Below are 15,951 nucleotides of genomic sequence, written 5' to 3'. Positions count from 1 at the left end.
TGAATGTTCATGTGCCAAAAGCTGCAATCATTTCCTCAATGGATTGTTATCATAACATCTACAAATGAGGACATGTTCTGTGATAAAAGAATTCATTTGGGAAAAAAAAAGTTTTTCAGTCACCTTAACCAGATATGTTGATTTATGGCCTTGTTTTACCTGTTGCATGTGTTGCATGTTTATGAAAATAATGCTACCAGAAGCCTTGAAAATGCATCTCAAAATGTCTAAAAACTGTTTTCGGAGTGGGGGCTTCGCCCTTGACCTGGACCCCAGCTTTAAAAAAATCTCCAGCATTGGTAGCTCTGAGGGTTGACAGCTATTCCGATAAATAACACATGTAGATGACCTTTTCACCATTCATAATATTTTCTTTCTTACATGACCAATACCCTTGCCTTGTATGGAGGCACAGGCATTTAGCCTTGTGGTCAAAGTATTGATCTATCATATCTAAAGCTTGGGTTTAATTCCCACATGGCTTCAACCCATAATGCATTGGGAGTATTTATAAAGGTTGCATAACACCAGTCACTCTATCAGCTGACCTAAATTCAGTTTGTTTATGTTAAAGACATTATTGCATAACTGACACTGCTGAGTCCTCAGTGGCCCCACCTCAGTTTCAGGTATGGCAGATGCAGTGTTGTCATTGCAGCATACATGTATAAAATAACAAGTGAGTGTACTTTATCTTGGCAGATGAGTTGTGAGAACGTGCAGTGAGGCATGTACTAGCCTATTTACATCACAACTATTTCCTTTCATAAGGATGTTATGAGTAACTGTCAAGTATGTTTCATGTTTCTGAATACTTAGTCGCTTAAAGGAATAGTGCCTCCATGAATAAATTTCAACCAAGTTTTTTTCCCAGTATCTGCTCAAATCTAAGGGGGGTAGTTTAGTGGTAGAGTGTTTTCTCACCATGAGAAAGGCTCAGTTCCTGGCATGGGTATAATTTGGAAGCCTAGACTAATGCTTAGTCTCTGAATATATAATTTTGATTGTAACAAATAAACCCATTTAAACTGAAGAGCAGCCCATGGAAGACCAGAGATTAAGAACCTGAACCTGAGGAATTCTAGACTTGATTAATTCAGGGCTTGAGCATTTGTGGAAGAACATTTCTGGTTTCTCCTGTCGTGATATAGCTGGAATATTGCTAGAAGCATTGTAAAACTAAACTCACTAACTCAGATCTGTAGGGCGATGTCAGAACAAATAACGATGCTGCATGAAGTATTTGTAGCTGTACATCATCAAAATGTATAAATGTTAATTACAAACCCAAATAAATGTTATCATAAGTACAGCAGGCAAATTTAAGCGAAATCCATACTGCACTCAAATTTCAATGCTACACAGCTGCTGGATCTACTTTTTCCAACATTGATTATACTGGGATCCTATTTAGGTCAGGGATATGCGAAGTTTAATGAGATTTATAATTAATGATTTGTTTTTGTCAGATCTTTTGTTATTTGGACACAGAGCATCTGTTTTTGATCCCTGGTGTTCTATAGACAAGTTGTTATTTGTATAAAGGCCATTGGTACAAAGGCCACTTAGTATAATAAACAGGACAAAATAACTTAGGGATATTGGTAGTATTAGGATTGATATTTTATCAGTTTGTCAGAGAATACATAGATCATTATTCATAATTTCAAAATTTACATAATTTTGTCTGGTATACAATTTACATCAAGCATGAATGACATACAGAATATGTGGATGTAATATTTAGATTTTGTACATGCCATTTCAAACTTATTGTTCTCTTAGGATTAAGCTTTGATAAATTCATTTGCATAAATTATTTAATACATCACTACACTTTGAATTAATTAGCTGTCCAAATTTGTGAATGTGTGGATTGTGGTGATCAATCAAATACAATGTTAACTTAAATTCCCATAATCTTTATATGCAAGGATAAAAATATACTCATCTTCAATTCCTCCGTTACCCCTGTGACATAATCGGTGACTTTATTCAAATCCCGCCCACCTTCCGTCATAAACTTTCAATTTTAAGATTCCACACCCAAGTCTTATCACTATGTTTCATTGCTTTATATCTGTTGATAGAGTGAGATACTTTTCAGGTTCCAGTAAGCTTTTATGTATTCCATATACGCAATAGATAGAACTTTCTTGTATAACACCGTTCCATGACTGTCAACACATATTATCTGCAACATTTCAGTATATTTTGTCTCAGTGTATTTTTAGTAGGCAAGCGCTATAGAAGTCAGCATAAGTCCAGACTACTACTGACAATCTACTGAAATCATACATACAAGTGCAGTAATCTTGAATGTTACTTTACAGACAAAATGTCACTAATTTTTGACAATATTTTGGCCTATATTTTATATATTACAGCATATACCTTCACTTTAGCTGTCTATTGATAAATGTTACATTCAAGGCAAAATGTCATACATTTTTGACAATATTTTGGCCTATATTGTAAGTATTGCGGCATATACCCTCATTTTGTGTCCTGTTGATGAAATTAAAGACTCATTATCCCTTCATATTTGCCTGGAATCTATAATTGAAACCTTGAGGCAAACAGCTTTTAAACAGAAAGCACTTGCCATGTGTGGAATGTAAAGAATTGCTCTGTACATTGAAACTGTCACACATGGTGTTGTTAGTGTTTGCTGAATTGGTTTCAATCACACGGGTATGTGTGGTATGTGTACCGTAAAGATGCTCTAAGGGAAGGATCTTGTTTTTACACTCACACTTTATGACAGGGTGAAGTCAATATAGATTAGTAAATCCACACACATAAACACTGCCTTTTTCACAAATCCACCGTGGAAGTAATTAGTAAGTAAGTGTGTTATCGGTTAATCCTTTGATCGATGTTCGTTTTTGTAGTTCAGCTGATAAACCCTCTTGCATCATTTACATGCACATGTTACATGACATGCAATACATTTGCCACTACAGACCTTAATTTATGACATTGAGTATTTACTCCAGAGAAATGCCAAATGGGAACCTTTGTCGAGTAATCTTACCACTAATTATACCTGTCATAAATTCATTAACTGACCATCAGGTGAATGATGACTAGTAACACGTGTAGGTTTCTACCATCAAACGTGAGTTACAGCAAAGAAGATGTTATCTCTGTGTCGCATGCAGCCTGAAAACACTTGTGCCGAAACCGATTTGAGGATGCCAATGGAACTTCATTGTTACATTAGAAATACATATAAACATTTGCTGTGTACTTGGGTAGATAGGTAAAATCAGTTTATTTTACGTAGTAACATTTTCAGATTTCTCTACCAATGGCAAAGTCGTTGTTAGTTTACAAATTCAAATAAATCAACTGTGTGTTTTTATTTTCATAGATAATAAATCAGGGTCGTAGCTATCATAATGTGCATATGATTTTTGCTATGACGACTGGGTCAACCTTCAAAACTATCTAAATATAAAGCTTTGCAGTCTTTTGGACTTTTATGAAACAAATGGCTTGCTATGTGCCTGTAGACATCATATTTTCACATGAAATGATTAAATATCAAGGTGAAAAAACACATAAAATAGGATCAAATTGGATCAGTCACTATACCATCCAGGCATCAGAAATAAACTACACCGCTGGGATATTTTGTTATAATTAGACAAGGAATACCATGGATATTTTTATATAAAACTTCTGGCCTCCTCACTGTTTAAGGTGAAGAAATTCTGTTAATGTGGACAGGAGCCCAGTCCCTGTGTCCTTCACAGTCAAGGGAGCGGGCGCTAACCAATTTGCAGCTTGGTTTTCATAATTAGACTGTTGGCGAGAAACACAATTTGCTCCGCATCAGTGCCCCTTTAAGGTTACACAACAAACAAAAAAAATTTTAAATCTCAGTGCACACATAAGCATAAGTCATGGTGATAACAAATGACAGCACCGAATGCTTAAAATTGTGGTCAGTTTTAGTTACTGGGTGGATGTGCTTTTAAAACACATAAACTTAACAGGCTCAAAATATTGACTTATGTAATATGAAAGAACTGTAACAGTTTTTGAGTAACGCACATATGTAGACTGAGACAGACTGGGGGTTCTGAAAAATGGAGCATTTCGTTCAGAATATCTTTTATTAATTCATGTACATTTTTGTTTTTCAGGTCAATAAGTTAGTGTAGCATATTTTTGTTTGACTTAACCAAGAAAATATCAATCATTTCAGAGTTGTAACAACTTGGTGAAAAACTTCGACGACATCAAACACACAACATTAAGTGAGCGTGCTGCACTTCGTGAGGCCGCACGATGCCTCAAGTGTGCCGACGCCCCCTGTCAGAAGAGCTGCCCCACACAATTGGATATAAAGACATTCATCAGTTGCATTGCAACAAAGGTAGTTGGAACACAAGTAGCACATTTTTGGTTGGCTAGTATTGCATGTTTACATACATGGTTACATACCCCGACGATCTTCACTGCACTTCATCTGTTGTGGATTTGAATGACATCATGATAAATTGACAATGAATCAAATTACACTACTTTTTCTTCATGAAGACATTCTTTGTGTTGGCTCAAAACCAGTCGGACATTCAACCCTGTCTTACACAACCCATTCCCACAATCCTCTGATTTAGTTCAGTATGTCAAGGGTTTGTCTAGTGCCAGATTTCCCTTCACAGGTGTCCTTGTAGCTGCATGTCAGTTTTCATGAGAAGAGTAAAAGTGGGGGGATTTTGTGATATGCCCTCATAAAATGCTGGTGACTTCATTTGCACAATGTTCGGGGAGGGGAATAACCTACTGGTTAAAGTGTTCTCTTGTGTACTAGAAATGCCCTGAGACATGATATTGCTGTTCAAAGCAGCATAAAACACAAGTCACTCACCCGTGCAGTTCAAAATGGATTCATGATGAATACGGCCATGGTATATATATTGAGGGAAACAAATAAGGGAACAACTCTTCATTTCAGTGTTCCTTAATGTATTTTTCAGATTTCTTTGTACAGTGTTATTCAAAGCTGGTGATGAAAACTGGAAAATGTTTAAGGAACAGTTGAATTTTCCTGTGTTCCCTCAGTATATATCAAGATGTTCGTTATGATTTGACTCAAGGTAATGCAGGATGAGTTTAGTAGTGCAGTGGTGAAGTGTTTGCTCACTCGTGTTCCATCCTGGATACACTTGATAGGTCGTGCAATCAATCATTATTATTGCTGTGGTTACAATTAGAGTTATCTCGACTCATGAAGGTCCAGGGTAAAATAGCCCTTCAGCAACCCAAGCTTACCACAAAAGGCAAGTATGCTAGTTGTAAGAGACGACTAACAGGATCCGATGGTCAGGCTCTCTCACTTGGTTGACCATGTCATCGGTTTCCCAAATGAGCAGATCGATGCTCATGTTGTTGATCACTGGATTATCTGGTCCAGATTCGATTATTTACTGACCGCCACCACATAACTAGAATATTGCTGAGTGCTGCGTAAAATGAAAGCACTCACTAGAGTTATCGCCTTTGAGATGAAACAGAATGAATTTCCCTCTGTGACCTTAATGAATTGATTTCATTACATGTGTAAATCTCAGTATGGTTCCATTAAGATTTCTGCCAAAAATATGCATGTGACTATTTTTGGATTACATAAGCAAGAATAACCAAAAATGTTTGTTGAAATATTTGTTTTCCTGTTCAGGAAGGGTGATGTTTGTTTCAGAATTACTATGGTGCAGCCAAGGCCATCCTCTCAGACAATCCTCTTGGGCTGACCTGTGGCATGGTGTGCCCAACCTCTGACCTCTGTGTTGGAGGTTGTAACCTCGAGGCCTCAGAAGAGGGGCCGATCAACATTGGTGGGCTCCAGCAGTTTGCCACAGAAGTAGGTAGATGGGGAGGAGGTAGACTGCAGTAGGAGAGTCAATATGGATTCAGAGGCACAATCTTTTTAAGGGCCAACTGATGTTGTTTAATGTTGAACTCGGCTGTATTCCAGCTATAAGGAGGAAAGCTTTATAAGTTGATTGTTTTTTGTGGCTCAAAATAAAGATTGTGTTTGTGCTGATGACATGCTTCAATTATTGTTTCATTATGGGTGGTGGTAGATAGATTAGCATCAGTTTTCTAGTGTACAAGGTCTTATACATAGAGCCAATCTGTATGCAATGATGTACAGCGTGTCATGGTGGTTTGTCCACTATCTATCAGTCCATCTGTCTGTGTAATGCTTTCATATTTTCAGCAACTTTTCTGAAAGTAAACGTTCATGGAGCTGATGCTTTTTAGTCATGAATCCTTTAAGATCTGTACACAGAACTCCAGGTTGATATTGTGGCCATATTGAAAATGCCATTTGTACTTTTCTTTCAGCCATTTCTGCATGTGTGATATAGGATGTGAAGCAAGTGTGTAATGTGCAGAGTACATGTCATGTAGCTTTTGGCATGTTCTGATATTTTCTCAACTTGAAAACCTTCTGACTTTCACATCTCCAAGTGACTGCATGTTTCTAGGACAATGACAGACCAAGAATTTGTATGAATAATCTCTTCTGTGGTCAGTCTAAGTAAACTTATCCTCAGTACTTTTCGTTACACTCCACTACTGAGTCTAACAAAACCTTATGGGAGGTCGCATCAGGTATCCTTTGAGATTGACCAATTGGAACACAGCTTACCAAATCACGAAAGTGGACATTCACACATACCTTTTGAACTTTATGTCTCGAAAAGGTTTCATACCCGAACGATTCCGAATACTATTTAGCGTATGCTCACTTCCGGATGATGCACACGGCGTACGCACAACCATGACAACGGTGAGTAAACAGTCGCTGAAAATAATGTTTGGAGCAATATTCAAGGATGTCATCTAGCGGGAACATTAGCTAAAGGTAACCATGTCAACAGAAACCCAAAACCCTATATACTGCTGATCAAATAATTGTGTTATATGTGGATATTTGTTTGTGGAGAGATCTGTGTCAGTGACCTGAATATTTTGAAAGTCCCTCCGATCCCTAAATAGTAGTCGTTGTCTGATTGGTTAAAACTATTTTACCGTCTCGCGTTGGACTGAACGGTCATTGGTCGCTCAAAGGTTACCTGACGCGACCTTCAACTAGGTTCAGTGGTGGAGTGTAACAAAATACACTGAGACTACGTTTACTTAGACTCTTCTGTGGTGTCCCTAAGAATGCATACACAATGCAATGTGACCATTAAATGACTGCCTGTTTGTTCAGAAATTTGTGTGAGCTACAGTCCATTTGGCAGTGTTTCATTAGCATATGAATGTTCTTTCAATACTGTTTATTGTATCTAACATATCTGCTTATGTAAATCTGTGACTTGACTGCGTCTTTTAGATTTTCAAGACGATGAACATACCTCAAATCCGAGATCCAAACTTAGTTCCTATTGACCAACTGCCTGCCAGCTACAGGTCCAAGATCGCCCTGATTGGCTGTGGACCAGCTAGCATCAGTTGTGCCACATTCCTGGCTCGTCTAGGATACAGTGATGTCACAGTATTTGAGAAGAATGAGTATTTGGGAGGTCTCAGGTAAATCAACATAGAAACTGTAAGTCAGTTAGTATGGAAAGAATTTCTGTATGTTGATTGTATTTTACGTTAACTTTTTCTCCTTAACAAGAAGGAGTCTTTCCTTCAGATTGGTGATAAGCCCAACTCACTCACTCACTCACTCACTCACTCACTCACTCACTCACTCACTCACTCAAACAACCAATCACTCAACCACTCAACCACTCAACCACTCATTCAACCATCTACTCAACAACTCATTTACCTATCACTCAATCACTCTCAACCATTTGCTCACCTTTCACTCAATCAGTCCCAACTACTCACTCTATCACTCACTCAACCACCCACTTAGCCACTCATTCAACCACTCAGACACCCATTCTATGGCAGTAGGGTAGCCTAGTGGTTAAAGCACTCATCATTCCAAATGCCCTGGATCAATGCCAGACATGGGTACAATGAGTGAAGCCTGTTTCTGCTGCCATCACCATGATATTGTTGGAATTTGCAGAAAGTAGCATAAACCCAAGTCACTCCCTGAGCCACCCTTCCAGTTTGCTTATGATTTTGGTCACATGATTATCTGGTCCAGACTCAGTTATGAGCATCCATTACATAGCAGGAGTATTGCTGACAAAAGTTAAACAACACATACAGAGTTACCTGGAACTCAACATTAGCTGGCAACATACACTGAGACATGGTGTCTGTGTAGTATTTCAGCAGGCAGTTTTGATAGCATCTCCAAATACAGTTTGAACCAGGTGAGCTCTCTCTTTATATATACCATGGAGACATGCTTTGTGTATTTAGTAAGACATTAATTATTTCATGTTTCAGTACATCAGAGATCCCCCAGTTCCGTTTACCAATCAGTGTTGTGGACTTTGAGATTCAGCTGATGAAGGACTTGGGAGTCAAGGTTTGTATCCTTGCCTATCTTGTTGCTCGATATTAATAACAGGAACCAGTTGCTCAAAGCTGTCATAGCACTAAGGTTATCGTAAATGTAGTGTAGGCAGACAATAGTTGTACCTTGTTCTGAGCTTGGTGTCAATAACAGGAGCCAGTTGTGCTATGCTGTCTTAGAGCTCATTTGATCGTAACTGTAACGTAGACTTGCAACAGTCATAGCATGTCCTGTATCTTGGTATTAGTAAAAGGAACCACTTGTGCTATGCTGTCTTAGAGTGAAACCCATTTTTGGTGTTACCCACCATGACACTGGTATAATATTGATTGAAGCGGCATAAAACCAAACTCACTCTAGTGAGATCTCACTATGATTTCTACATTAACATCCAGTGTAGAGTATGTTCATTCAAGGTTTAGCAGATTAGGTATCACATAGCCTCAGACGTGCCTTCTATAAACTGTTGCATCCTTACCATTGCAGAATGGTTAAAGGTGTATCTTGCTTCATGACATGGTGCTAATGTCTCAAGTCAGTTCTACTGTTTTACAGTTTTACAGGCAACCAGTTATGACAGTTTTCAGTCCTTTCTGGACCAGGGGCCCGTTTCACAAAACTCACGTGAGCCTAAGGTCTTGTAACTTTTCTCGTAGCATTGGTACCTCCTATACTGAAACATAGGAAGCAGGAATGCTACGAGGAAAGTTACGAGATCTTAGGCTTACGAGAGTTTTGTGAAACGGGCCCCAGGATAGCTGTGACACTGTAATTAGATCACTTTCAGCTGTTAATTCATATGACTAGTTAAATTTCAGAGGAGCACACATTGCAGAGTTACTTGATGTTTCTTATTAGACTAGCAGAGTAGCAATTGTGTTTTGCTGGTATAGCCAAGGCCTTTACCTGTTGTGTCATTTTGGCAATATCTCCAACCTTGGTATGAAATTTTATGACCATGATATTATCAAGATTATGGCTTTCTTATCACTTCTGTCTTTTAAATAAAAAAGTAATTTAGCTGAGCTACAGCTGTGACATAGCCGTTAACATGTTTTATTGTACCTGTTAAAATTTTATGACTGTGATATTGTTGAAATCATGGATTTTGTATCTCCTCTGTCTTTGCAATGAAAAGATAATATAGCTGAGCTACAGCTGTGACATAGCTGTTGTGGTGTTGTGTTATAGCTGTAATATAGCAGTGGTATAACTGTCATATGGTTGTAATATAGCTGTTATATAGCAGTGGTATAAGTCATATGGTTGTACTATAGCTGTAATATAGCAGTGGTATACGTCATATGGTTGTACTAAAGCTGTTATATAGCAGTGGTATAACTGTCATATGGTTGTACTATAGCTGTTATATAGCAGTGGTATAAGTCATATGGTTGTACTATAGCTGTAATATAGCAGTGGTATATGTCATATGGTTGTACTAAAGCTGTTATATAGCAGTTGTATTGCTGTCATATGGTTGTATTGTGGCTGTTATATAGCAGTGGTATAAATGTTATATGGGTGTATTATGATTTATATGGCTGGGGTGTAAACATATTATATACCGTGCAGTTATTATTTTTTCGTGAATAACACAGCAAATAAACTTTCATTCATTCATTCACTCTACCCATGCTTGCCTCTGAGTTGTTACCATAACACATCAAGTTTGAAGACACAAGTCTATGGAAATCTTAAAATGATGACTGAGAGAAGCATTAAGAATCATACACAACTGTCATAACTGTTCCCAAATCATGTCCCGAAAATAATTAATGAACCAAATCCTATTGCCGAATTAGCGAAAACAGCCATGTGTGTTGTGACTGCCATTGAAATTGGTTGCATGTTTTATTTTGACCAATTGCTGCATGAATAACTGACCATGCGATGTGGTCTAAACTGTCAATTCCTGAAAATTTGCATCAAGGGAAAAAAAGTATGTTTATTGTGTTATATAGTTGCATAATGACTTATGGTATAACTGAAATATGATTGTTGTATGGCTGTTATATAGCAGCGATGTTACTGTTATATAGTTGCATAATGACTTATGGTATAACTGCTATATGATTGTTGTATGGCTGTTATATAGTAGGGATATTACTGTTAATATGATTGTGGAATAGTTGTTATATGTTTGAATTATGATTGTTAAAGAGCTGTGATGTAGCTCTTTCATAGTTGTGTTATAGCTGTGATACAGTGGTAATATAGCTTTACAAAAACTGCACTGTAGCCTTTATGTAGCTCTGCTGTTTCTTCAGTGTTTGAATTAAAATGTGATAAATATGTTATACATCTGTGATGAAACTGGGTGATGTTTGAGATCATTGTAACTCAATATTACCTCACTGTCTGTGTGAACCAGGTAGAGACAGGCAGATCCCTCAGCACTGCAGACATCTCACTCAAGTTCTTACAAGAACAGGGATACAAAGCAGCCTTCATTGGAATAGGTACGTTAGCCTCATAGACTGAGTCTTGTGTCATTAGAATCTCACTCAAGGAAAGCAAAATACAGATTCTTAATAATGCTTTCAGTTTTCAAAATCTTATGAAGCAAAACATGAATATGTGTTTGTACATATTAAGCATCCATGTCCCTTAAATTTGAAATGCCTTATAACTTTTAGAAATGTCCATAACATGAGCCCAACATAACATGCTGTATTAAAAGTCTGCATTTAGCTGCTTGTTGCTGAATGCAAGTTGATCACGGGATCAGACACTGTGGCTTGACAGATTGGATGAATCACAAAACTGTGCCGTTCATTTAGGCAGCAACTCAATCAAATCATACCTATCAACTTGTCATGATATTTATCTCATTACTGCAGGTCTTCCTGACCCCAAGAAGATTCCAATATTTGCAAACCTCACAGAAGATATGGGTTTCTACACATCAAAGAGCTTCTTACCGAAGGTGGCAGCAGCCAGCAAAAGTGGCATGTGCTCATGTAAGACTCAGCTACCTCAACTCCATGGCAACATCATCGTCCTCGGAGCAGGAGATACAGCATTTGATTGTGCAACATCAGCATTGAGATGTGGCGCTAAGCGCGTGTTTGTTGTCTTCAGAAAAGGCTTCACCAACATTAGAGCTGTTCCTGAAGAGGTAGATTATGCAGTTGCTTGGAATGATTGGGATTGCGTGGTGTTTGTTTGTGTGTTGTTTAATGGTGCACTCAGCAATATTTCAACTATATCATGGTGATCTGTAAATAATCAAGTCTGACCAATCTGGTGATCAACAACATGAACATCAATCTACAGAATTGGGATATAATGACATATGTCAACCACGTTTGTGAACCTGACAACCTGATCATGTTAGCTTACTCATATGACACTTTTGTGCGTACTGGGTGTAATTTAAGTAATTGTTAATAAGTTGCTTAACCCCCTCAGTGTTATTCGAAAACTGGCATTTATTTGAGCATGGTGTTTATTACAGGAAATACGGTTTGCAAAAGAGCCTTCCAGGAATTTTCAAAATGTATTTTTCGTTTGCATTTCAGGTTGTACTATACAAACCTGGCAGTCACATGCATGATAGTGTTACAGTACAGTCTGCTATCCTCATCAAATATAGCATGTGTATAAGCCCTTCCAAGTTATGACTGTGCCTTGTATGCATATTTATTTGGGTCGAAATTCATGGTCTACCAGTTGCCAATTTCCTATTAGGACTAAAGATGACTTTGCAGTGGTTCTGGACCCATTCATAAAGCAATCTTAGCGCTAAAGCTGCCATACTTTAAAAGAGACTTACAACAGTCGTAGGGCTACAATCGCTTTGAGGATCTGCTTCCTGCTCCTGTAAGTGAACCTACCCATCATACTACTGATCTACCCACAGATGGAGCTAGCCAAGGTGGAGAAGTGCGAGTTCATGCCGTTCATGTCGCCCAAACAAGTGTTGACCAAAAATGGCCGAATAAGCGGGATGGAGTTTCTACGCACTGAACAGAATGATGAAGGGGAGTGGATAGAAGATGAAGAGCAGCTTGTCCGTGTGAAGGCTGACTTTATCATCTCAGCCTTTGGATCAGGACTCACTGATGATGATGGTGAGAATGGATACATGGTCATAATGATCAAATTGTCTCTGAACTTGCCATGATCAAAACAACACTTTGTGAGTTCTTTTACCACTTTGGTGGGTCCCACAAATATATTCATAATGTAAAAATATTTGATATCATAAAAAATGAATGGATTAGGTGCAGACGACTCTCTTGCAAAGCCTTCCTTAAGAAATATTGTCATTGCATACCATGGTTTGCACCAAAAATTATAAGTTTCAGGCATACACAAGGGACTTAACTGAATGAATGAGGGCAATTTTGTTGTGTTTTGTTGTGTTTGTGGTTAAACTGTGATTTTATTCATGTTTGTACAGATACAACATCAGAGTCTTTGTTTTCATTTGTTTGGTATGAAAACTGCCATGGAACTCATGCCCTGTCTTTTTTACAGTCATTCAAGCCTTGGACCCCATTAAACTGAATAGATGGAACCTGCCAGAAGTGGACTCCTCCACAATGCAGACATCTGAGCCCTGGGTGTTTTGTGGTGGCGATATCGCTGGGGTGGCTCAGACAACAGTGGAGTCAACCAATGATGGAAAGATTGCCTCCTGGCACCTACATCGATACTTGCAGGTGATTACAAGGGTGTCAGCTTCAACTTCCAGGGGGTGTCTGCCTCAACTCCCAGGGGGTGTCAGCTTCAACTCCCAGGGGGTGTCTGCCTCAACTCCCAGGGGGTGTCAGCTTCAACTCCCAGGGGTGACGGTTTTGCTATAGACTAGCTGTATAGCATGACAATCCACTAAGATTGCATCATATTCGAACACATGTGTTTCAGTCTCACAGCAATAATGGTTAATGAAGTCATTGGAGTGCCACCATGGTCTAGTAGATGGGACATTTGTCCAGAGGAAGTGAATTGTACCAAAGATACTGGAAGATACTGTCACCTCTTGTTTCTCCCTTGAGCTTGGCATTAAGGGGACATAACTAGTTGCTTCGGAGTATGGTGCATCTGAGTGGATTGTTAAACTCCATAAAATAATGCTTGATATTAGAAAATATTAGGCTGCATACAAAAAATTTAATGTTTCTCAGGCACATGTTTTGCAAAAGTGACCAGAGGGGTAGGGACTTTCTTTATACTTTTTGATAGAAAAAGAGTGACAAGAGAGGAACACATTTTTATTTTACTCTCAGAAATACAGTTTGGGAAGTTGTTTGAGTTGTAGATTCAGTCACACTCATTCTTACAGACACATTACATTCTTATAATGGACAAATGGATCATCGCAACGCAAAGTCTGAATAATTTTGTTTAATGGCAATAAAAATTTGTCATGCTCACAAATAAAAGTGACACTTCAATGCCTGAGAAACATTTCACGTCTTTTGTTTAGTATTACCAGTCTGAAAGAAAAGAAATGTGTTGAGCTATCAAAATTACAGCTGCTTTAATGGCCCCAGTTTAGATGATGTTGTATTATGATAATTCTGCCATGATGACAGAGTCTGGATGGAGTTTCTGTTGCCCAAGAACCATGCCTGCCCAACTTCTTCACCCCAATAGACGAGGTTGACCTGAGCGTGGAGATCTGTGGCCTCCGCTTCCCCAACCCCTTCGGCTTGGCCAGTGCCCCGCCCACCACGAGCAGCCCCATGATCCGACGCTCATTCGAGGCTGGCTGGGGGTTCGCTCTCACCAAGACATTCTCCCTTGACAAGGTATGATATGGATGAGTGAGTGTGGTTTTATGATGCTTTCAGCAATATTCCAGCAGGGGACACCAGAAATGGGCTTCACATTGTACCCATGTGGGGAGTCAAACCTGGACCTTCAGTGTCATGAGCTGATGCTTTAGCACTAGGCTACCCCACCACCCCATTACCTTGGGGATAATTTGGATGGCAGTTGAGGAAAGTTTTACCTTTGTAAAAATCTTTGTATTCCACGAGTATTGCCATAGTTTCAAATACTGATGTATACAGTTACAGTGACACTGAGGTAGTGTGATAATAGTTTTTTCCACCTTCATTATTGATATTCTTTCATTATCTTGGTGAGAAATGTTTTTAAGCCTCTGGTTGATTTCGTTGATTTAGCTTTGTATGTTGTTAATTTTCATATAGTTTTCTTCTGTTGTAAACAGATATTTATTCCCAGAAATGAAGCTAAAACCTTTAGAGAAATATATATCTACGTAAGAAATATTTTTTCTGAATGGGTACATATGTCTATTTGTACAACATTTATTTTGGATGTCTGTAAATGGAAAGGCTAGGCTCATTTCATGAGCATCATAATAAATCGTCAACATTGTTAACTGCACAATTTTGGTGTATATACTAATCATTATGTCCTTAAATAAAATGTATACTAGGCACATAAAGAAACTGTGCATACAAAAATTTAAAATCTACATCTATCAAACCTGTGCTGACACATAAGGATTTAAACACAGAGATTAGTGACATATATCCAACATGCATGCATGTGCCATTCCATGACGTCGGTGGTTTCATCCTTGAAACGTGCAATATGTTGTTGCATGTGCATCCCAGGAAAGGAAACAGGACAAATGAATGCCACACAATACTGTCACTTTGGAAAGCTCAATCCCTGCCCTTCCAATCGATCAAAAGGTTAAAACAGCTATTGCAATGCACAGCGTGCCAAGGCTAACATCTGTACAACATCATGAGGCCATTGGGATGGTACATGGGGGAATGTCTCAACAACAAGTGACTGCACATTTCCACTGCCACCGGAACACCATTTGTGCACTGGTGAGATGCTACCAGAACACAAATGATGTCTTTGATCACCACGTTCTGGATGTCCACGCGTAACAATGCCAAGACAGGACAGATGGATAAGGGTGACCCATCTTGGCCACAGGTTTCAGACTGCAGTGATGACTGCCCCAGGACTTAACCATATTCACCCCAACACAATGTTTACATCATCACGTCCAACCATATGACCTTTCCTGACACAATGTCATTGACAAGCTCTCAGACTGTGGTGCCAAAATCATGTCAGCAGACTCTTGTTTTGGTTGAGAAGTGTTGTTTTTGCAGATGAGTCCAGGTTTAACATTTCCCATAGTAATGGATGTCATCGTGCCTATAGACGCTTGGGAGAACATTATGCACAGGCCTGTGTCTTGGAGAGGAATCACTTAGGTAGTGGTTCCGTGATGATTTGGGGTGGAATAACAGCACACCAAAGAACTCCTTTGGTGATTGTTAATGACAGCTTAACTGGTGTGGGCTACAGGTATCAGATTCTTTGACCTGTGGCATTTCCTCTTCTGCAATGTCATGGCCCTGGGTTAACATTCCAACAGGAAAATGACCGCCCTCATCACTAACCACTATCACCATTTCGATTTGATATTTGAATTATTTCCACACAGCCAGAACATAATTTTGACTCCATCTTGAACAGTTTGTAGAGTG

At 38.8% G+C, this 15,951-nt stretch overlaps 1 protein-coding gene across 1 annotated transcript in view; it reads left to right on the top strand.

Moving 5' to 3' along the window:
- The window catches only part of LOC137290470 (dihydropyrimidine dehydrogenase [NADP(+)]-like), a 43,673-nt gene that overhangs the window by 11,322 nt on the left and 16,400 nt on the right, over window positions 1–15,951 (top strand). The window contains exons 3-11 of the mRNA XM_067821421.1: window positions 4,217–4,387; window positions 5,714–5,875; window positions 7,361–7,557; window positions 8,383–8,464; window positions 10,827–10,914; window positions 11,296–11,573; window positions 12,318–12,528; window positions 12,938–13,122; window positions 13,999–14,214. Coding sequence (XP_067677522.1) covers window positions 4,217–4,387; window positions 5,714–5,875; window positions 7,361–7,557; window positions 8,383–8,464; window positions 10,827–10,914; window positions 11,296–11,573; window positions 12,318–12,528; window positions 12,938–13,122; window positions 13,999–14,214 — 1,590 coding nt within the window. The remainder of the gene's footprint in view (window positions 1–4,216; window positions 4,388–5,713; window positions 5,876–7,360; window positions 7,558–8,382; window positions 8,465–10,826; window positions 10,915–11,295; window positions 11,574–12,317; window positions 12,529–12,937; window positions 13,123–13,998; window positions 14,215–15,951) is intronic.

The sequence above is a fragment of the Haliotis asinina genome, chromosome 7, assembly GCF_037392515.1.
Source record: "Haliotis asinina isolate JCU_RB_2024 chromosome 7, JCU_Hal_asi_v2, whole genome shotgun sequence".
In the NCBI taxonomy this organism is placed as follows: Eukaryota; Metazoa; Mollusca; class Gastropoda; order Lepetellida; family Haliotidae; genus Haliotis; species Haliotis asinina.
The sequence above is the reverse complement of the archived record's forward strand: the minus strand, read 5'-3'. Positions and strand labels throughout refer to the sequence as shown.